The sequence below is a fragment of the Didymella exigua genome (genome assembly GCF_010094145.1).
Source record: "Didymella exigua CBS 183.55 unplaced genomic scaffold M421scaffold_7, whole genome shotgun sequence".
Classification (NCBI taxonomy): Eukaryota; Fungi; Ascomycota; class Dothideomycetes; order Pleosporales; family Didymellaceae; genus Didymella; species Didymella exigua.
The window spans coordinates 294,199-314,076 of NW_022984781.1; the positions used below are offsets into that span (position 1 = coordinate 294,199).

A 19,878-nucleotide genomic window follows, 5' to 3' on the forward strand; every position below is an offset into this window, starting at 1 on the left:
TGTGGGCAGAACGGCGCCTCCGAAACCCACAGCGGTTGACGGCGGCATGCGAGCGAGATCAGAGTGCGCGGTACCATGCGAGCTCATCACGAGCTGCAACTTTCGCGAGTAGCCCAACAGTTCACAGCTCCTGCGGACGCTGTCTTGCAGGTTGTGTAGCCAAACCTTGTAGATGGGCGATATCGAAAGGCCAGAATCCCCGCCTCAAGTGGCAATAGCGCGAGGCGCGGTCTCATGCTGCGGACCGTTTTGGGCTGGGATTGAATCGCTGCAGATTTGTGCACAAACGCGAGGGCCTTTTGCAGCGTGCATCCTCGCAGAAACATGCATGAGCAAACTACCACTGGTCCCACGGCGGCTTCCCGCAGGAGCAGGCTCCGCGCTCGGCGAATAAGAATCCTCAAACCTTCGAGCTTTCCCCTGACTGTCAGCGGAGCCTGCACGGTCTGTGACGCGATGATTGATCGTCAAAGTCGCGAAAGCGTGTTAGACTTCTGCATCCAGCCAACAGGTAGTCCGATCTTGCTAAGGAAGACGTGCATATCGACGTCGCTCGAGTGTCGGGACGTGCGAATCTCGGTCTCATTGGTTGCTCCTGACCACGTAGTGCTGATTGGTCCCATGGTTGTTCTGCAGTAGTCGTGGGCGTGCAGCACCTTGAAGCTGAAACATTGGCCGACGTTGCTGAATTGTCAAATCGGGGAGATTCGCCCACGTTGTGCGCAGGTCATGGCCTGCAGGAGATTCAACGATTTGGACGACTTGCTCCACTCTGGGCTTGTAGCCATACACACGTAAGTGCCTCGCACATATATACCCCTCCAGTTATGTGTCGGCATTATAGGTTTGATCAACTCCTGGATGAACCTAGCAGGCGGGCGAACGATGGAGGATGTGCCCGGTTCCGCACCCGTGATCGATACGTCTTATCGCGGAGGAGAACTGCAACAGTGCTAGCCTTAAGCTCGCCAATATCGACCTCCCTGGCCTCGACGCGCAATGCTGAAAAAGAAGAAGTTGGACCCGAGGTAGCGATCTGCACGTGTGCAGACAGGCAGTTGCGTCCAAAGCATGTTGGCGAGCTAACGATCAACCACTCGAACTTTGACAAGCTTTTAGCCTGCAGCATCTGCTGATTCTTGCGCATATCACGACGCTGTCAAAACCTTCGAGAAAGCTTCGCTGAAATCCCTGGACCTTGCATCTCGCAGCAATACGAAGGATTGGGTCCCGAGGCTTGGTTGGCTGGGAGAGCGGCTAGCGGACGCTAATTTTACCGGTTGCGATGGCTCGGCATTTTCTTTTCGAATACCACCAACTAACTCTCCGCACCGCAACGTTACTGCTGCGGCAAAATCGAGTTGCGTATCTAGTCCGAGTTCCCTACACTTCCGTCTGGGCGACTAACGACCCGCGTCTCCGAACCGATCGCAGAGACCGTTGACCCAGATCTGAGATTTGGGAAACGGAAGTTTTGATCTCAACATCACGGGACTGGCGTTTGCATCTTGACTAACATGTCAGACCAAACCCTTTTGAGTAGTCTCTGCAGTGTATGGTACGTCCACATGCGCTCAGATATAAATCTCCATTGTCCCTCTTGATGCAAAACCCCGTCATTTCGTCGCTTTTGTACTGACATAGCCAGCAACATTCATGAATCGAAATACAAGTGTCCAGGTTGTTCTGCGCGCACATGCTCGCTACCATGTGTCAAGCGACACAAGCAGTGGGCGCAATGCTCAGGCAGACGAGATCCTACGAAATTCATGAAGAAGTCCGAACTGGCTACACCTGCAGGTATCGATCATGATTACAATTTCCTGTCTGGTATCGAACGTGATCTTGAGAAGTCGGATAAGACGGTGTCAGAGAGAGGCCTCGATGTTGGCCTCAGCTCCAGGCTCAGGGGTGACCAAAGCCAAAAGATGGATTATCAGTTTTCCAATGCTGGTGTTAAGGTAATTCGGGCGCCCAAGGGCATGAGCAGAGCGAAAGAGAACAAAACACATCGGTCGAAGTCGGGGTAAGAGCACGTCAAGAGTACTTTGTTTGAGCACGACTAACGCTATCGAAGCAACAGGAACATCATCTGGACGGTCGAGTGGATCGGAGTGGATAAGAGGCGCACGCTCACGCAAAGCTCTGCTGTAGAGCCAATCTACAGGACACACCCGCTGTTCGAGAGCCCAACATCGAAGAAGAAACGGAAGAGAGAGGCCGAGGCTGAATCAATCTCAAGGCCTGAACATCTTCAGGGTAGTTCAGAGCCAACGGTAACACGAGTCGGATCGTCCGCGATTGAATCGAATGTGGAAGTGCCGGGTCCAGCAACTTCGACTTCGGTCCCTCTAGCAGCACCGGAGCAAGACGCAGGGGGAGCAGACGCAAAAATACCCCAGCCAGATTCTGCACAGCCTGAAGCATTAATAGACAGAAGACATATCTTCTATCTTCTGCGGCCAAGGACGAGTTCGAGTCGACGCGTTCTCATTCCTCTGACATCCTCTGACACACTTGGTGATGCTTTACGGGGGCAGATAGTGGAAGAATTTCCAACAGTATACTACTTCCCTGCAGAAACACCAGAACTGCCTTCGGAGTTCATGCTAGATGAAGAGTACCGCAAGGAAGAGGGTGAACAGCAAAGAGAGTTTGAGGAGCTAATGAAGGACGTCGACCCTGAAATACTGAGGAGACTCAAAGACGACGGAACGAATAGTAAGGTTGATGAAGAGGTGGATAGCAAGAGGATACTCGATGTGTTGAAGCAAGACCTGGGCGGCCTGTGAGTCGGCGCTTCCGTTTGTCTCTTTCTGTCTGTCAACCATACCACATCTCACAGCACATGCGTCTCGCGTGTCGGTGATCACGTCAGACTCCCGTCACATGTGGTTCTCATTCCACCATCAAATATCGCTTGGCAAACTTGCTTTTCGTGATCAATCTCAGCCTTGCATACAGCAATTTTGATTTCACACAAAGCACATATCGTACCACACGTCCTCTGCTTTTGCTTCGATTAATTTCTCAACTGAGTCTTTCCGTGCCGCAACCCCGCTGTTCCTATCCCTCTGCGCTCATCCCTGCTCAACCCCCCCCCCCCCCCTGCCAACACAAAGCGTACCAAATTCCTATCGCCAAGACACACTATGGCTTTCCAGTCCACAGCTTCGTAAATCTCCGCAGAAAGAGTCGCGCTTGGAGGTGCACTAGCGTCACGCCCCGCCAGACCACGATCGAGATTTCGCACGCAGCGACTTGTGAGCCTCGGAGTTCGGGCCGGGCCTGCGACGTCTACACAATGACATGGAGATATGGACTACGACATTGGACTCCGGGTTTTCGCACGGCGTCTGTCCGACTCATGTCAACGCAATTCCGGGCGCGATAATAACAGCTGCCGCGTACGGAAGGGGTGATTGCCTGCATGTGGTACCGTTATGTGAACTGCCGGAAGGTGGGTCTTAGTCATGAGGCACCTACTCCAGCAAACTCTACCAGTGCGTCCTCGACGAACCAGATGCAGATATCGCTTTCGCATCCGTTGCTCCTGTAATTTACGCAATTGCATTGTCAGGGATCTGTCCCGCGTCTGCGATCTCCGAACACCACGCTCCGGATCTGTCAAGTATCAGAGTGACAGGCAGGTGAGGTGGACCCATGACCCTGGGAGTTTAATAAAATGAATTTAGTAGAATGAGTATAGAAGGCTCCACCTGCTGCGGGCAGACATCAAGGCGATCCAGATTTGCGGCTCGGCCTTGCGTTGTACAAGATATTTCAAATCACGTCTTCTGATAACACACCGACTGCGGTCGACTCAGGAAGAAAGCAAAAGATGCCGGATATTTCTCCTTCGTTGACACGGCGTCAAAGACCTCGAAGCAGCGAAGGCTGATCTTGCAGTCAGTCCACTGGGCCGACCGTCTAGTGATACAAACCAGCCTTTCTGATCAGTGGCGCGGTTAGAGCATCGGCTGTCATCTCCGGTTTTCCAGGCCTAAGGTAAGTGCCGGACATGCTTCCTTGAAAAAGCGGAGAGAACTCTACCGAAACAGAACGAACGGGTACGCTGAGCCTGCCGAAACGGTTGTCTATAATGTTTACATAGGGCTTCCTGATAATGGACCTAGTGCGCAGTCCCACCCGTACGGAGCTAAGACCCCAGTAAGGAAGGCACATACGCACATGGTGGCAGCAGATACGCAGTCTGATGTGCAGGAGGAAGTACAAACAAAAAGACAAAAAACAAAACACCATGCCTCACTCGATCGGTCTGCTGATGTACCCGGCTAGACTTGCCTTATGCCCTTCTGTATATGTATATGACTACATCCCGGCTGGCTATGAACAAAGACTCGGCTAGCTACAACTACAGATCCGGCCAGCTATGAACAACAAAAGTAACGACTATGCAATCGCAAATGAGCACAATGGATACTGTTGCTACCTTCTTGTCGTCTTTACGACTGCTTGGGCTATCGTTTTCGTTCCACGCACAGAAAACGACTCCCTGCTTGCTATTTGTTGGTATACACTGCATCGCGGAGATGGTTCGGCTGGTTACAGATTGAATCTCGGTGGACATATAACATAGGCCGGCAGGCGTAGACCCTACTCCAACTTACGATGTACATCATAACTGACGTACAATATACAAAGGAAACTATAAAACGAAAGCAACGTTACCGGAACCTTGAAACTTTCATTAGATATCAGAACAGGTATGCATGAAGCCAGCCACAAACATTGGATTCGTCCTGCAGCAAACATTATCGAGTGTGCCCGTAAATGGCAAGGTACACTTGGGAGGTAATTGCAGTCACAGTAAGGAAACATGCAGTTTGGACAATATGGTGCATTGTCAAGAGAGGTCAGACTGCGTCGAGATGTAAGTCAACGACTTCCAAGCTCGACAACAACATAGTCATGGTTCGCCATCGCAGAAAGACGTCAAAAGCGTCCCCCGTAGCCGGTAGCAAGCAATGGAGGCATATATAACAATACAATGAATTTTAGAAGTGCAAGGGCAAACATGCTCACCTACTTAGATAGGGGCAGGATCTCAGTTTCCCACAGCAGCATAACCACCAAGGAAATATCAACCAGCACCGATCTATCCCTATATCCATCACTACCCCCAACCATAATGAAGGCCTCAATACTACGAGAAATTTCATCGAGAGTTAGCACCTACTCGAATTCACTTCCCTCAAATGTCTTCTAAACCACTAACAATTCATAGCTCACCTTCCTGTCTACTACGCTTCCCTCAAGGCAGTGCCTTCGAACGAGACCACACTTGAGCCCAACCATTGGAAAAAATCTAAGCCCGCGGTCGGGTATCACTTGCACATTACCGTCGACGAGGGTGCTGGTCCACAGGGCCTTCATCACATCATCAATAAAAAGAGCTTCTTGGACGCTTAAAAGGAAGAGTGGGGAATTATGGAGCCGGTCATTGTAAAGCAAGCTGCAAAGCACAACCCAGCCGCGGGAGCAGTCTCGAGCCAGAAGCTTTCAGCTGTCTGGCAAGAAGTAGTGAGACTTTCAAGTTGCTCAGATGGTAGGAGCTGGGGTACCAAGTTTGGCCTTTAATCTGGCTAAGAGTGTGGCTCTAAGGTATGTAACTGGAGGTTTGGTCCAACAACTGTGATTGACGTTGAGAACCGCATCAAGAAGGTCCTGAACGCCGTCATGGTTGATTTGCGGATGTCCAAGGACTGCCTCTGGTGCGCATACGCCCGCGGAGTTAACGTGGTCAAGATGCTCTTGCGAAGTTCTGGAAGGATCCTGAGCCTGCGCCGCCTCAAAGCCTATCATCAGGCTATTGAGGTAAACCGGGGCGAAAGTTGAGCCTCGATATGAACCGCTGTTGCTCGACCTCGCGAAAGACCATAACTTCTCACAAGCTTTGGCAGAGACCTGTACGGTACGCGTTATTTTGTCCTCATCTTTGGTTTTATTCAACAAATTGCCTGAGTAGCGCGCTGCGACGATAACGTTCACCTGAGCGCCAATCACGAAAGCTTCGGAGATAGTGTCGCTGAGGTCGGACATTGGCAATTCACAACCGCCAATCTGGAGACAGTCTTACCTATTCCTGTGACAGAAGACGAGATGTTCGCCTTGTCTGGGAATTTGGTCTTCTCTACGAGCTTTCCAAGTTCCTACATGTGTGTAATCCCAATCGAGAGATGTAACTTCTTGACGTTGCTTGATAACTACGCTTGTGCGTGGAATTGGATCCCTATGCTTTCTAGATTCCATCGTAGACAACATCCGAGCGAATAGCGACATGTGATCAGCTTCTGCAGCTGATACTTCCAGATACCCGATGTCACTTGCAACTGCCCTTTCCAAGTTCGCGATCCACGGTAGCGAGGAAGAGTCAACGAGACTTTGCGTTCACCTTCACCTCTGGAGGCAAGCGGTGGGCTACGTGTGACTCAATCACGCTTTCATGAACGCAGATCGAAAGTCTTGCATCGCTCAGCGGTACAAGTAGCCTTTCTTTTCCAGTCCTTTTCTTCTCCCTCCACCTGCCGCGCTGGAATTCATTTCACACCGCGACCGCACACCGAAGAGGCACGACAACGTAGTCGATGGCCTCCCGCGTGAGAAGATCAATATGGGTTTCAATCTTACACAGCTTTGCATTTGTGAGTCTACGTCGTGGTCGCGGCGGTCATGTGCGACACTGACGCCACCCATAGCTCAGGCGCAAGCCATCTACGGCCCTCGGCTTGCCCAGCCCCATCAAGTCGACAAGTTTGATATCCTCCAGTGCAAAGATGGTGCACAGTTCGAGGCTCAACTCATTTGCTATGGCAAACGCCATCGTAAAGGCATTTTCCATGAATAGGTACTATGAATGGCAATACCTCTCGCAGGGCACGAGCGAAGCAGGTGTTATTGATGCGCTGGAAGATCTCTACACCAAGCTTCGACAGACTGTTCCTGACGTGATGAAGGGTGTGTATATCTGAGTGTTCGGTCCACGGCGCTGCTGACTTCGATTCCAGAGATGCAGCCGGGAATTTATATCACAGCTCAACGCTTCTCGCCCGAAGCCTGGCAGATCATTCCAAAGTGAGCAGACTACTTCATTCATGCGACGAGCTTGAGACTGACTTCGGTGTGGACCTTATGATGGGTTGTGAAAAGGGCACATGACAAGTGGGAGTGGAAGTGCTGAATAAGACGAATTGTTCAACGACGATATAGTATTAAGACAGATACCTGTGCTCAAAGCGATTGCAATCGAAGCCCTCTTGGAGGCCAGCATGACTCCCAAGCCTAAAGTTCTGATATGTGATGTTAAACGCGGCTTTGATCGAAGCCGAAACTGTGTTAGGGCAGCCCCTTAGTGTTTTCTAGCGCACGGGGCTTGATGTTTTTTGAGCTATAAACAGTTTTCTTATTGTGTTCACTGTGAATGCAAATGGGTATCCGCATACGATGAAAGGCTCCATGAAGCCACTACTGCGCGTTCTGCCTGAGCTTCGGCATGCCCTCCTTCTTGCCCCATCCCCAGACCTTGCTGTTGAGATCTGGCACCATAACGAGCCAGACGATAGACACGATCCAACTCATCATGGTATCCACGATGATGTTATTCCTTTGACTGCTGCCGAGCGAGCCCCAGCGCAGCAGTCCAATCATCCAGTTTGTCGTAGTCATGTAATTGCCATTCTCCAGCCCGCTGACTGCGGCAATCGCAGCTTCGCTCTCGGTCTGCTTGGGGTCGGATGACTCGAGCAGGCGTGTGATGGGGTGCTTGGTCTTCTCCTCGTTCTCGAAGCCCGGGGAGAGGATTGTGCCCGGAAAGATAGCGTGGATATTGACATCGAAAGGTGCGGGTGTTTGCCCTGAGATAACTTTCGACCGACGCGCCCCGTTGTACAGCAGGACTTCTGAGCGCAGTCCGTCTGCCAGCGAGCGCAAGGCTGCCTTCGCGGGCGAGTACGGGGTGTAGCCAGCCAGACCAACAAACGCAACACCTGAGGATGTGAGGATGAAGTGCCGTGTGCCTTTGGAGACATCACTCTTTCCTGCTGAGTACGGCGTGCCAGGGTACCACCATGCTTTCAGTGTCTTGTGTGCGAGGTATGCCGCTGAGAAGTAGTTAAGATCCATCTGCTTGCGCATAGTCTCGGTGCTAGTCTCAATGAAGAGCCCAGGTATCGAGGCGCCAGCATTCGCCCATACAATCTCGGGCATGGTACCGTTGTTCCACGCAGTAGCTTCAGCAAGAACACGTTCGTTCTCTGCCTCGGAAGACACATCAGCGGAGATGTAGTGGAAGCGTTGGCTCGAGGAATCCCTCGCGTGGGATCGTGTGTACTCGACGGCGGACTCGAGGTTCTTGACGGTTCGAGCGACGAGGATGAGATTCGCACCGCGCGCTGACAGCAGCTTAGCGATTTCCCTGCCCAAGCCCTGGGAGGCACCGGTGAGGAGAACGGTCTTAAATAACTCTTAGTAATCGCCTCAGTGTGAGCATTGTGCACTTACCTTCCCCTCCACAGGGAACTGGTTGTCCCTCCAGAATGCGAAGCCCATAATGTCCAGACTTAGAATTCCGACAATCAGAAGAACGATTCCTGTCGCGCCGAGCAGCAACTGAGACATCTGGATCGTGTGGCCTCAAAGCTTACTCCAGCAGGATATGAGGGTCTGAGAACAGAGACAAGGATACTGTAAGCACTACAGCATGTCAACAAATCAACAGTGTCACTGGGAACTGCTGCAGATGGTGCTCGGAACTGCACCAGGGCGCTTTCCCTATCTGAGCCTAAAGCGGCCCTTAGCGCAGGTAGTGGGTCCATTCCCGCGGCGGCCAAGATTTCGAAACTTTTTGGCGATCAACTCAAGCATCGTCAGTCCGACAGCACAATAGGCGACAGCAAGCATGGCCAAGAAAAGGAAGGCTGGTGGTCGCGCATACGGTGACTCTAAGGCGCCGAAAAATGACGACTCGAAACTCGCCATCAACTCATGGGAAGATGTCGCCGACTCGGAGGATGAGTTCCTCTTAAACCGCGAGAAGGTTATGCTCGACGAAGGGCCGGCGGCAAAGAGGCTGAGGAAGTACCAAGAAGAGGGTATGAAACACTTTTCCTGTATCTCAAGCCGCGAATACTGACCATTGCAAGACAAGTTCCTCGACAACTCAGAAGAAGAAATCCTCGGCGACAACCTCAACGATAGCGACGACGAGGACGACGAGGAAGATGATGCAAGCGAGGCCGCAGAATCGGATGATCAAGCGCCAGACGACGAAGACGAGGAGATGGACGAGACTTGGGGTGCTACGAAGAAGGACTACTACAACGCCGATGCCATTGAGACAGAACAGGATGCCCTTGACGAAGAGAAGGAGGCTCGCAGATTGCAGAAGAAGCAGCTCCAAGCCATGTCAGAGGCAGCTTTCGGCTTCGACGAAGACGAGTGGCTTGGTCAGGGCGAGGAAGAGGAGGCAGAAGGTGGCGCGAGGGTCACAGAGGTGCTTCCTCAACTGCAGATCACAGATAGCATGTCTGAGGAGGAACGACTCAAGATCATGAAGACAAGATACCCGGAGTTTGAGCACATTTCGAGAGAGTACCTGCGCCTGCAGCCACTGCACGACGAATTGGCTGCTGCCGCGAACGCTGCCGAACGCCTCCTCAAGTCAAGAGCGAACAAAATGAGCAAAGGCTCGCAAGCCACACCTATCGCCGTCACAAAATACCGCGCATGCGCCGCATATCTCGCGGCTATGGCTATGTACTTTGCTATCCTGGGATCGACCGCAAAGGACGATGACTCGTCGGCGATTGCGATGGACCCCAGGGAGCTGCACGAACATCCAGTCATGGAGAGCCTGCTGAAGACACAAAGACTATGGACGAAGGTTGAAAGCCTACCCGTTGGTGACCCTATGGTGGAGACGGACGCGGAGGAGCTTTCAGTCATCGACGAAGCCAGTGCGCTTTCAGGCGTCGAGCTGGATCAGGGACTCAAGAAGAAGGCACAGAAGCAGAAGAAAACCAAGGCAGAACGCGCAGCAGAGGTCGCTCGCGCAGAGGCAAAGGCCCGTCGTGCTGAGAGGCTGCTGCAAACTGAGCAAGATCTCGGCTCACTGTCAGCGCTCACAGATAAAGCCGCGCTCAAGAAGGCCTCCAAGAAGAAGAAAGCCCCCGAAGGCAAGATTAACCTCCTCAACCCCGACGACTCCGACTTCGGCGAAGAGACCGACCTCACAGCCCACGAGCTGGCGGAGAAAGCCCGCAAGAAGAAATCTCTGCGCTTCTACACCTCTCAAATCGCGCAAAAAGCCAACAAGCGCGACGCCGCCGGTAAAGACTACGGTGGCGACGCAGACGTCCCTCACCGCGAGCGCCTCAAGGACCGTCAAGCGCGTCTTCAACTCGAAGCCGAAAAGCGCGGACAGCACAAAAACAACGGTCCTGGTGTCGCCCTGGGCGAAGGGCCAGACAGCTCCGGCGACGAAGCCGAGCCCTTCAGACCCGAGGACAACGATTTCGAAGATGAAGACGGGTACTACGACATGGTGGCCGCACGCAGCAACACCAAGAAAGCGGCCAAAGCGGATCGCGCTGCTGCGTACGCGGAGGCTGCGAAACAGGGCGCTACAGTTGTTGAGGAGGAAATTATTGGTGACGATGGGAGGAGGCAGATTAGCTACCAGATCGCGAAAAACAAGGGTCTCACACCACACCGCAAGAAGAGCGTGCGCAACCCGCGTGTCAAGAAGAAGGAGAAGTACGCCGAGAAGCTTAAGAAGGAGAAGAGTATGCGGCCGGTCTTCGACAAGGCGAAGGCGAGTGCTGGGCATGCGAACTACGGTGGTGAACTCACAGGTATCAAGAAGGGGATGGTCAGAAGTAGGAAGTTGTAGGCGTTTGCATCTAGAGCGAGGGGGTGCTATTAGAGTAGGAAATATACCCCAATTGCACACAGTCAAACAAGCTCACAAGTCGTCTCATCGAAGCGAAACCAAATCGCACTGACGTTCAACTGGTCCAACTTGTAATTACAAACTACTCTAAGATCCTTGCAAATGATAAGTCAAAGTCCAGACACAAGAGGAAGCTCGGTCGGTTCACCACCTTGTGCCCCACCACCCCTCATCTGGTAGGTCGCTGCGGGTTGACGTCACCCCCAAGCGTATCCCATGACAGGCAGCAGCTCTCGGCCAGCAACGCCTTCGACCAAGTAATCTCTAGCCTCCTACCAGGGTGCGCAATCTACATATAGCCCATCTCCCCGTACAGGACTCACACACACACACACACACACACACACACACAGAGAGAGAGAGAGAGAGACTGACATCAACACTACTGCTTCGAACCCAATATACTCCCCCGAACCTTTACACGCCGCTTCACGCCGACACGATACACCACCATGCCTCTCGTAGTCCCCGGAATCCAGTCCAAGGACGGTAAGGACGACTGGGCCACGAAGCTCATGGGCAAGTCCATCGGCGATGCACATAACGAGACTGTACGTCGGCTACCATTCACCACCCACCACACTCACTCGTCGGAAGCCTGCACACTGTCCCCTTTGCGAGCTCTTCCGACGCGCACAGCGACGTCAGGACGCAAGTTCAGCCCACAGCGGCGATTTGAAGATTTATATGTATATTTAGATCTGAAGCTGACAGCACCCAGACATTCGCAAAGCAGGATCTGCCCAAGGAGCACCGCGTGCTGCAGCCCGATAGCATGTCGACCATGGACCACAAGCCCGACAGGCTAAACATCCACGTCGGCGAGGACGGCACGGTGCAGAACGTGCGCTACGGCTAGACGGCTGCCGCGCCAGGCTGCGAGAGCATTTCATACATATACATGTAACGACGTGTGAAGCAATTGGATTACCAAGCGGCCTTAAGGAATGCCGATGGATACATGTGCGGTTATGTGTGTTCGTGTGATGCTCTTATATGGTGTGGATGTGAAGTGGGCATGGTGGTTGTGAAATGTGTGCAATGTGTGCGATATACTATGTATCGTACGCTCGGCCCTGAATGTGATAGCGCCATGCCATGAACTCCAATGCAAGTTGCACTCAAGTTGAATATATACAGCAGAAGTGAGATGTGCAGCGAGCCTCACGCAGCCTTCACGTCAGCCCTACCGCAAGGCCCACGTCGGAGACGCCGACTACTTCCCCACCCTATAGAAGCTTATCTGAACGTCTCCCTCTCGACCGTCGTTTAGTCGAGAGAACCCCTCAGTGTTCAAATCTGCGTCTTCCGTTTCTTTCCCGTCCCCGCCATTGTGGGATTCGTCCTGCTAGGGGAAGGCGGCTCGCGCAGTGCCTCTACAATCCGAGTCATCTTCAACATGGTAGAATGAATGGGTTCTGGGTGCTGGAAGCTCAACAGCGTACTCGTTCGCACGGACAGAGCAGAATACCACTTCTCAAGGACTCGGTTTCCGACGTTGTGGCTTGCTGCACCGAAAGTGAGTCCGATCCAGAGGAGTACGCCCGCCATGTCTTGCCAAGCTTCAGACAAATTGGAGGCGTCGAGAGTTGCCTTTAGATGAGCGAGAAGGTTGGTCGATGCGGTGTGTTCTGGGCTGGCGATGTAGTTAGCGAAGAGGTGGTCACTTGGAGGGGTGGTGGTAGATAGCAGTGGACGAGACCTCGAGGTCTTGACAGGTGGATATGTTCCTGGAATTGATTCTGAAGTCGCCATTGAGGAGAAGGACGGTCGCAATGCATTCGAAGACATTGATGAACGTGAAGTCGATACCGATGAGAAAGAAGGGTGACTTATACTTGCTGCTGTCGTTGGGTGCGAGTTCGTCACGAAGTTGATTGATGTTTGCGAGTCGTCGAAATATGAATCGGAAGGTGAAAGTGTGATAGTCCTTGCATACGATGAAGACTTGACCGAGCTGGTCAAAGAGTCGTGTCGTAAGTTCATGGGAGGTAAGGGTGAGGTTGGAGAGTCCGTCGAACGCGAGCTTGGCGCAAACAGATTATTTGAGCTCAGCACTACGTTCGCAGCAAGGGGAAGGGCATGCGATAGGGGTATGCAGTTGATCATCGCGATGGCTTGGAATACGGCTGCGATTCGGATAGCCTCATATTTGTAGTCGCTCTGTGTTGGCTTTTGGTCTTTTGAGATGGGTGGGTACCTGGTCGTGATGTCTTTGTAATAGCTCTGCAGGGTTGTTGAGCCACAGCGCGAAAACTGCGTTGGGGAAAGGAAGAGATCGGTCATTGAGTTGACATTTTCCAGCAAATTCAGTGTCATCTTCTGGTAGTACCGAGAGTTCCGAAGAGTATTAAATTGTTGCCTCGGGCGATAGAGAGGCGACTCTGGGAGTATTGCGGATGGAGGATACCGTTTGGTCGATCTCGACGTGCAATAATCGACAAAAATCCGTCGTGGACTCTGTTCACGAAGTATGGCAGACTCTAGCAATACCCACGAGCAGGTTGACGCAAGGTAGCCGTTCAACCCAAGCTTATCGAGGCCTTCACGTACTGTGATCATCCTTTCAAGACCGCCTTCGTGTATGTCCAACGAAATCCTTTCTCGACCAATGACTTCGGAAACGATGAGTTGGATCAAAGCGGTGATGTTGAGGTCATTGACCTGCTGTCCTGGATGCGCCATTCCTCGACTGATGAGATGCATTACTTCCTGGCGGAGTAGTGACGTCTCAACACTTTCAATATCGCGTTCGAGTACGGCATCCAGGTGGGCGGATGCACAACTCAGCGTGCTCAGAAAAGTATGTGGCGCACTGAGTACGGTGGGTATCCAATGCATGCCCATGGCTTTAGTTCCGAAGAACCTTGCACAGAGAAACTTCATTCTCTCGACAGACACCCGTGGGTAGCTTGACTGAAACATCGTTCTGAAAGGGTCCACACCTTCGCCGAAAGAGTTAAACAATGGTGGGTTTTGGACGTCGTATGGCCGCACTCCTTTCCTTGGAGGTTCGATGAGTTCCAATTCCAGTTTCATGAGTCCCTGCTCAATTGTCTCTACCGCTGGCACATGAGCTTCCGGAAGCGAAGTGTGCTGAGAATGTTGTAATGCTGGCGGCCGAGTCGTTGAGCTCTGTGTCCTCCTGGTCTCACGTGCCAGTTCATTCGAGGTGGTGAGTCCGACAGTGGTTTTGATTGCTTCTTGGCTCCTGATGCTTGATCGTGACCCAGCGGAGTCGATGCTCACATGTCGTGCTTGCTCGCTGACCGAGCTCTTTTTCCTGCTATCCTCCTTGTCATTCGCAAGGTAGTGTCGCATTGCCTTCTTGCGTACAACAGTCATGTTCTTCTTTGACTTGAGCTCTTTGAGCGAGCTGCCCACGATGAACTGAAACCCTCCATCAGCCGAGGCATTATTGGCTGCTGTTGTATGAGGGCTGATCGACAGACGTGGCTGTCGAGGTGCTGGGGGAATTTGATGTTAGTAGAGAGTCGAGCGATATGTTGGCAATGAGACATGATGGTCGCGAGGTTCGTACAGCAGGGCCGAGCTAAAGAGGAGAGCCTAAAGGGCGGCTGCGATTGACCTGCGCCAACATCGCGACTAGACTACCACGGAGTCAATAAAATGGCATGCTCACCATTCGAGTTCTGCTCTGAATGCGGCACCATGTTCCAAAGATGCGTCGAATTAGACGTAGGGATTACGGTAGGTGTGTTGAAGGATGAAGCGTTGCTTGCTCGACGATCGGTGTAAAAGAGGGGCATCCCGGTAGCGGCCATCTCAAGACCTGGGGGAGAAGCAATGTGATAGTAACGATGACACCAGGCTCCTATGCAAGGCTTGTCTTGTCACGCAAGCGTAAATGTAGTAGCGATCGGCAAACTGGCAATATAGGGCTGAACTAGTGGGTCGCGAGTTTATATGTCTTCGTATTTGCGAATGCACCGTGGGGCTTCTAGAAAACTTATCTCACTCTGCGGATCCTGAGCGGAGGCGAGGGTGCGTCGTGCAGCGTTAGCGACTATGCGCAGCTCCCATAAGTACGGTGAAGGGTTGTTGGAGACAGAAAGGCGGGTTGAAGTTTGTGGCAGTGTTGGCACGATCGAGGGTGTGAGTGGTTAGATGCGGTGCAGGAGCAACCAGGGCTATGTAGGCTAACTTCGACTTGCGGACCACCCGGCCGTCGTGCAGAAGCCAGCTGCGCGGCCAAGCGTCCTTAGCGATGCTCTGAAAGGGATGTTGTGCGAACGGATGGCCTATCCATAATGGGGTGAAAATGCTGTGGCAATACCGCCATTGAAAGAGGCAATGAGGGACTGCAGAGCGCGCTGGCAATGTTACCACATATACCTTCGTGAAGACGTGATCAAGGGCAACGAAAGGCATTTTTACGGTCTCGTTCGCAGCTGTGTATGCGAGAGTCTCGCGTACCAGATACTGGGAGTAACACGTGCGATGCTGACGCCTTACTCGACCAAAGACAGACCGCCGGCCAAACTCCCCACATCGCCAGCTTAGCCCTGTCAGGTTGTGCGATTCTTCTTAGTGACCAATCAGTCAGGTTTGATGGTTCTTGTTCGCGCATGCTGAGGCGGTGGCAGAGAGACGGGGAGGATTGCTGCACCTCCAGCTAGGTCCATTTTTGCTACACACCACACCGCCGACTAGCCTCCTGGACCATCTAATCGTCGTGGTTGTAGAGATGCCGAACAAGGCGCATTGTGGCTCACAATATCATTGATTTGGCCGCATTAAGCTACACGCTTATCATAATTCATGTGTCCCAAGTTCGCAATGACTTTTGTACTGCATGTTTTTGAAGTTTGTTGAGCGATATTAACTGGCACTGAACTGTGAAGGTCTGGATCACTTCACTGCGACATTTCCTTTCCCCGTGCGAGCACCCCGCATATCCTTGGTGAAGGAAGAGTTCTGCCGATCTTACGACGGATAGGATAGGAAGATTAACCGAAGATCAGTCGACTGTTACAGTCAGGAGGTTGCATCCATGGTACTGAGGATTCATTTTCGCCCGATTGGGCTCCCTAAACCGACGCCGAAGTAGTCGGTTGGTTCCTGTGCAGTGGTGTTCCTGCGACCTGGCCGCCCACCAGGACTAATGCTGCTGCCAGCAGATGCTGCAGAGCTTCTACTTCCGCTTGATCCGTTGCTATCTTTGCGATAGCCATTTGTCCCGGCCCGACCTCTTGAAGGGATGTTCAGACGAGTCGTCTCGAAAGTGAAATGTGCCTGCCCATATCCTGGTTCTGGTTCTGCTGACGGCGTCTTGAGCTCCACAAGTTCAAGCGTCCGTTGTAAAGTCGCACCCGTCTCATCCAGGGCCATGAGGAAGCGTGCAAGTTCCTTGCAGAGCTCCCAGTCTTGCTCTAGCTTTGCAGCTTGCAGTAAGCGGACCACCTGGTCGCCTGTCGATCGTAACTCTTCGAATGTGTGGAGCACAAGCAGGTATCCTCCAGCGGTCTTCAGATTGCCCTTTTGTAACGACTCCTCAAAGAGTTCTTCCGGTGGTGGTAGATTGGCGAACAGTGTCCGCCAAGACCGTACTTCAGTCTTTCGCGTGCATTGTACAACGATGTCGAGGTACTGCGGGAATGAACTCAGAAACGACAATACACTGGGTAGTAGCGCTTGTTCTGGCGGTGGCTGAGTATCGACCTCTTCGTCGAGGACCTCGTGCAGTAAGATCTCGAGGGCGTGTGGGAAGTACATAAGATGCTGGTAATGGTGGCTGAGGTGCAGGGCTGCAGGGTGGTTGTACTGTGCTAAGTGATACCGTAGTGTTGCGGGAAGGAAGAGGTGTGTCTGCGATGCATGTCAGCATATAGTTCATCGGCAACGTCATTGGTTCGTAGCTATAGCAGGCCAACGTACCCTTGTCCCAAAGCGCAGGTATGCAAAGCTGGTATCCCTGCGCTGGACTATCTCGGATTCTACACCAAAGATGATTGCCTTGTTGAGTAAGGCAGACAACGGGTAGAAGTCGACAGGAATCTGGACGGGCGTAGGCAGGTCTCTGCCAAGCTCCGGGGACGCAGAAGCAAGCACATCTTGCATGTCGATCCAAACCTTCATGTCTTGGCCATCGAAGTACCAGAGAGAGTCCCGCAGGTCATGACCATGGCCGTGCACACCATTCATTGTCAACCCTACCGATGGACTGGGCGGTAGAGAGTCTTCGTGAGCCTCTAAAGCAAAGGCGGGATGGTCACGCATCAACGCGTACGTTTCCACATTGTGTGCGATGACCCGCATCTCATACTTGAGTCCACCGCCCCCCGTCGTTGTAGGTTGAAGCAGCACAAGCTTTCCGTCGACCAGGAACAAGATCGTGGCAACAGACACGTCTTGCGAAGGATCGCCATGATCTGGGCAATATTAGAGGTCTGATGAACAGAATGGTCGGGGTACTGACGAATCTGGTCTTCCGGTAGAATCCAACTTAGTGCTCTGACCCTCGTGGGCGCGCGAATGATACCATGTAGAGCGATCTGACCCACCTGAATCAGATGCACCGTAGCATCAGACACACTCATGACGTAGTGGTAGAGGATATTCTCGTAGGTGTAGACTAGCAATGAGTCCTCTCCAGATGGTGCGATCAGAACGATGGGAGCAGGCAGCCTTTGCACATGCATAATGTGGCTGTTGTCGAGTGCCGACTCGCGTGAGTAAATACGAACCTGACAAGCCATTGTTAGAGCACACCGTCTCGAGCGTGGGGCGAAGTTCCTACCTCATGAGAGTTATGCGACTCGACTGCAGCGATCAGCACATGCTGGAACCAGCACATGCCGCCACGGACCGTGAACTCGTTCTCTACGAACGGGTCATCAAATGTCTTCCACCTGCCGCTGTTGACGCTGTAGTGAGCAAGTCCTCTTCTTCCAGCAATCGCGACGTATCTCCCGTCATTTGAGATCACCGCGCTTTTGATAGGCCATTGGTCCACCAGATAGTGTGATGGCACCTGCACATTGTGCCACAGAGATAGCTCCGCCGAGATAGTTGTCAAATCGGGTAGATCGTAGCCTCGATAGATCATGAAACCTGTACTGGTTTGCATCAGAGATCTCGACACGTTCGCTGACGAGAAACATCCAGTGACAGCGCTTCTAGCCATTTCAACCACGAACAGCCGATTGTCGCTGTTCCCAAGTATCAACAGTTCAGCGCCTCCACCGATCCAGAAGGCATCCTTCACACCCAGGAGCCACCCTTCACCATTAGTCTCTGAAACGGCTCTGTCGGTCGTGAAGCTGGTCGCGCCTGGTTTACCGTACACACTCCACATAGCCCAGCCGTTCTCATAGCCAGCGAACAAACAATAACCATCCGGTGAGTACGTCAAGACGTTCAGCTTGCCGGGAGCAGAGGTGTTAGGTTGAAGTTTGTGGGAGATCGGGATGTTACCAGTGTAGTCTCGAACAGTGTAAATGTAAATGTCGCTGTTCTTGCAGCCCACAGCCAGAAGCGAGAATCGAGCGTTGATTGCAGCTTTCACGCCGTATTCCTCGTCTGTTTCAGGTATATGAAAGCCATAGCCGCGAAAAAGGTTCTGCGGAGCGCTCGCTTCTTTTTTGGGATCTGGTCTCGTTCTTTGGACAGCGAACGCTTGGCCTTCTTCCGTTATCCAGCAGGACAGATTCATAGGCCGATCGTGAGTCATATCAACAAGTGCCGGTTTCTTTCCAAGCCAGCTCATCTTACTGAGAACTTCAGTGCTTGTCTGGCTCCCTTGGTGGTCTGGTGCCCACCGTATGCATTGCATCGCCGCAGGCTTCGCGGTTGCCACTACCAGCTCGTCATCCAGGGCTAAGGCTTTCACAATCCCAGCATCAACGCGTATGACCATGCGAAAGCGGAGACTGAGCTCTTTGAATCCACTGCCCTCCCCGGGGCCAGCATTGGTGTCATGCTGGCGCTGTATCTTGAAACCAACTGTACTGGCCCTCCTCGAATGTGTTCCATGTGTATCCGTGAATTGGGTCTTATATACGCGGGAGGAGTGATCTGTAGCCAGAGAGTATGTGATGAGGAATCCGAGCGTAGTCTGGACTACGAAGATCTGAGAGTCAGGGCGGAGCAGAACGTCTGTGTTTGGGCCGTAGGTCTTCAACGACTGTTGAGACCGCAGCACTGAGGCTAGTATGACTGTAGGCTTGAATTTGAATTAGTGACGTTTGACTGCAAGGGAGCAATTGACGTACCTTCGTTTGCCAGATTGTCAAAGTTGTCCGGGTGAGGGTTGCGAAAAGCTGTCCACTCCTTGAAACTCGAATCGCAACGATATCGCCATGGACATCGTCTTCCGCGACCTGGTCAAGACTGCTTATTTGACGCGTGATCTGCTCTCTTCCCAACTCTTGCACCCCTGCCTTTCCCCCAAATGACTCGGTATCGTCGGTCTCATTCGTGGATTCAGTCTTGGCCTCAGACGCGCCATCTCGTTCACTCTGCGATGCCTCATCAGTGCCGTCGTGGGATACCGGCGTGCGCTCGAGATTCGCATTCTTGGTGGCCGCGAAGACAGAGGGAGAGGAGATGGGCCAATACGTCATGGCGGTCTGCAGGCAACTGATTGCTTCATTTGCGCGTGCCCATCTCACTGGCGGGGTGTGAGATCATTCGCGGCGCGCGTGTTGGTGGAGCTATAGAGGGCCGCACCTGCGGTGGCTGTGCGGCGTTTGCGGAAGGCGCAGCCGGTCAAAGCTTAGCTGAATACCTCAGCGGTCCGCATGGCATGCATGGCTTCATCTGTGCGATAATCTGACATCAGTCTGCAACCCATGGCGTAATCAGGCCGTGTATCTTGGTAGGAGCCCCTGGGATGTTTGAATCGCCGCGCAGCATTTGGTCGTTGAAAGATCACATCTGCTCGATGT

At 52.6% G+C, this 19,878-nt stretch overlaps 7 protein-coding genes across 7 annotated transcripts; 4 read left to right on the forward strand and 3 right to left on the reverse strand.

The window, feature by feature from the left end:
* The first annotated feature begins 733 nt into the window (after positions 1-733).
* M421DRAFT_357989 (uncharacterized protein) lies at positions 734-1,327 on the forward strand. The gene has a single exon (XM_033589640.1). It carries the CDS (start codon positions 828-830, stop codon positions 1,134-1,136), a length of 309 nt encoding a protein of 102 aa, XP_033450995.1. The 5' UTR covers positions 734-827; the 3' UTR covers positions 1,137-1,327.
* Positions 1,328-1,517: 190 nt separating this feature from the next.
* M421DRAFT_99360 (uncharacterized protein) lies at positions 1,518-2,792 on the forward strand (the record flags this gene model as incomplete). Its single annotated transcript, XM_033598744.1, has 3 exons — positions 1,518-1,558; positions 1,649-2,026; positions 2,078-2,792. 3 exons carry the CDS (start codon positions 1,518-1,520, stop codon positions 2,790-2,792), a joined length of 1,134 nt encoding a protein of 377 aa, XP_033450996.1.
* Positions 2,793-7,198: 4,406 nt separating this feature from the next.
* M421DRAFT_418232 (3-ketodihydrosphingosine reductase, Tsc10) lies at positions 7,199-8,670 on the reverse strand. Its single transcript, XM_033591709.1, has 2 exons — positions 8,521-8,670; positions 7,199-8,472 (listed from the first exon to the last, which is right to left on the reverse strand). Exons 1-2 carry the CDS (start codon positions 8,635-8,637, stop codon positions 7,486-7,488), a joined length of 1,104 nt encoding a protein of 367 aa, XP_033450997.1. The 5' UTR covers positions 8,638-8,670; the 3' UTR covers positions 7,199-7,485.
* A 214-nt stretch (positions 8,671-8,884) lies between these two features.
* On the forward strand, positions 8,885-10,967 carry M421DRAFT_418233 (uncharacterized protein). The gene is made up of 2 exons (XM_033591710.1): positions 8,885-9,110; positions 9,162-10,967. Exons 1-2 carry the CDS (start codon positions 8,918-8,920, stop codon positions 10,907-10,909), a joined length of 1,941 nt encoding a protein of 646 aa, XP_033450998.1. The 5' UTR covers positions 8,885-8,917; the 3' UTR covers positions 10,910-10,967.
* Positions 10,968-11,421: 454 nt separating this feature from the next.
* On the forward strand, positions 11,422-11,828 carry M421DRAFT_3051 (uncharacterized protein; the record flags this gene model as incomplete). Its single annotated transcript, XM_033589146.1, has 2 exons — positions 11,422-11,520; positions 11,691-11,828. 2 exons carry the CDS (start codon positions 11,422-11,424, stop codon positions 11,826-11,828), a joined length of 237 nt encoding a protein of 78 aa, XP_033450999.1.
* A 434-nt stretch (positions 11,829-12,262) lies between these two features.
* Positions 12,263-14,443, reverse strand: M421DRAFT_57890 (uncharacterized protein; the record flags this gene model as incomplete). Its single annotated transcript, XM_033595545.1, has 2 exons — positions 12,263-12,605; positions 12,738-14,443. Coding segments are annotated over 2 exons (2,049 nt in total), but the record flags the coding sequence as incomplete, so codon positions are not given.
* A 1,554-nt stretch (positions 14,444-15,997) lies between these two features.
* M421DRAFT_3052 (RIC1-domain-containing protein) lies at positions 15,998-19,554 on the reverse strand (the record flags this gene model as incomplete). Its single annotated transcript, XM_033589148.1, has 5 exons — positions 15,998-16,798; positions 16,868-17,361; positions 17,409-17,676; positions 17,730-19,154; positions 19,204-19,554. The coding sequence occupies 5 exons, from the start codon at positions 19,552-19,554 to the stop codon at positions 15,998-16,000; spliced, it is 3,339 nt and encodes a 1,112-aa protein (XP_033451001.1).
* Positions 19,555-19,878: the final 324 nt, after the last annotated feature.

What these genes read in the sequence shown, in the direction of transcription:
- M421DRAFT_418232 (XM_033591709.1), bottom strand. Translation starts at nt 8,637, where the DNA reads ATGTCTCAGTTGCTGCTCGGCGCGACAGGAATCGTTCTTCTGATTGTC. An exon ending in AGTTCCCTGTGGAGGGGAAG is followed by an intron (nt 8,473 to 8,520) that starts GTAAGTGCACAA and finishes GAGTTATTTAAG; the next exon opens with ACCGTTCTCCTCACCGGTGC.
- M421DRAFT_357989 (XM_033589640.1), top strand. Translation starts at nt 828, where the DNA reads ATGTGTCGGCATTATAGGTTTGATCAACTCCTGGATGAACCTAGCAGG.
- M421DRAFT_418233 (XM_033591710.1), top strand. Translation starts at nt 8,918, where the DNA reads ATGGCCAAGAAAAGGAAGGCTGGTGGTCGCGCATACGGTGACTCTAAG. An exon ending in GAGGAAGTACCAAGAAGAGG is followed by an intron (nt 9,111 to 9,161) that starts GTATGAAACACT and finishes GACCATTGCAAG; the next exon opens with ACAAGTTCCTCGACAACTCA.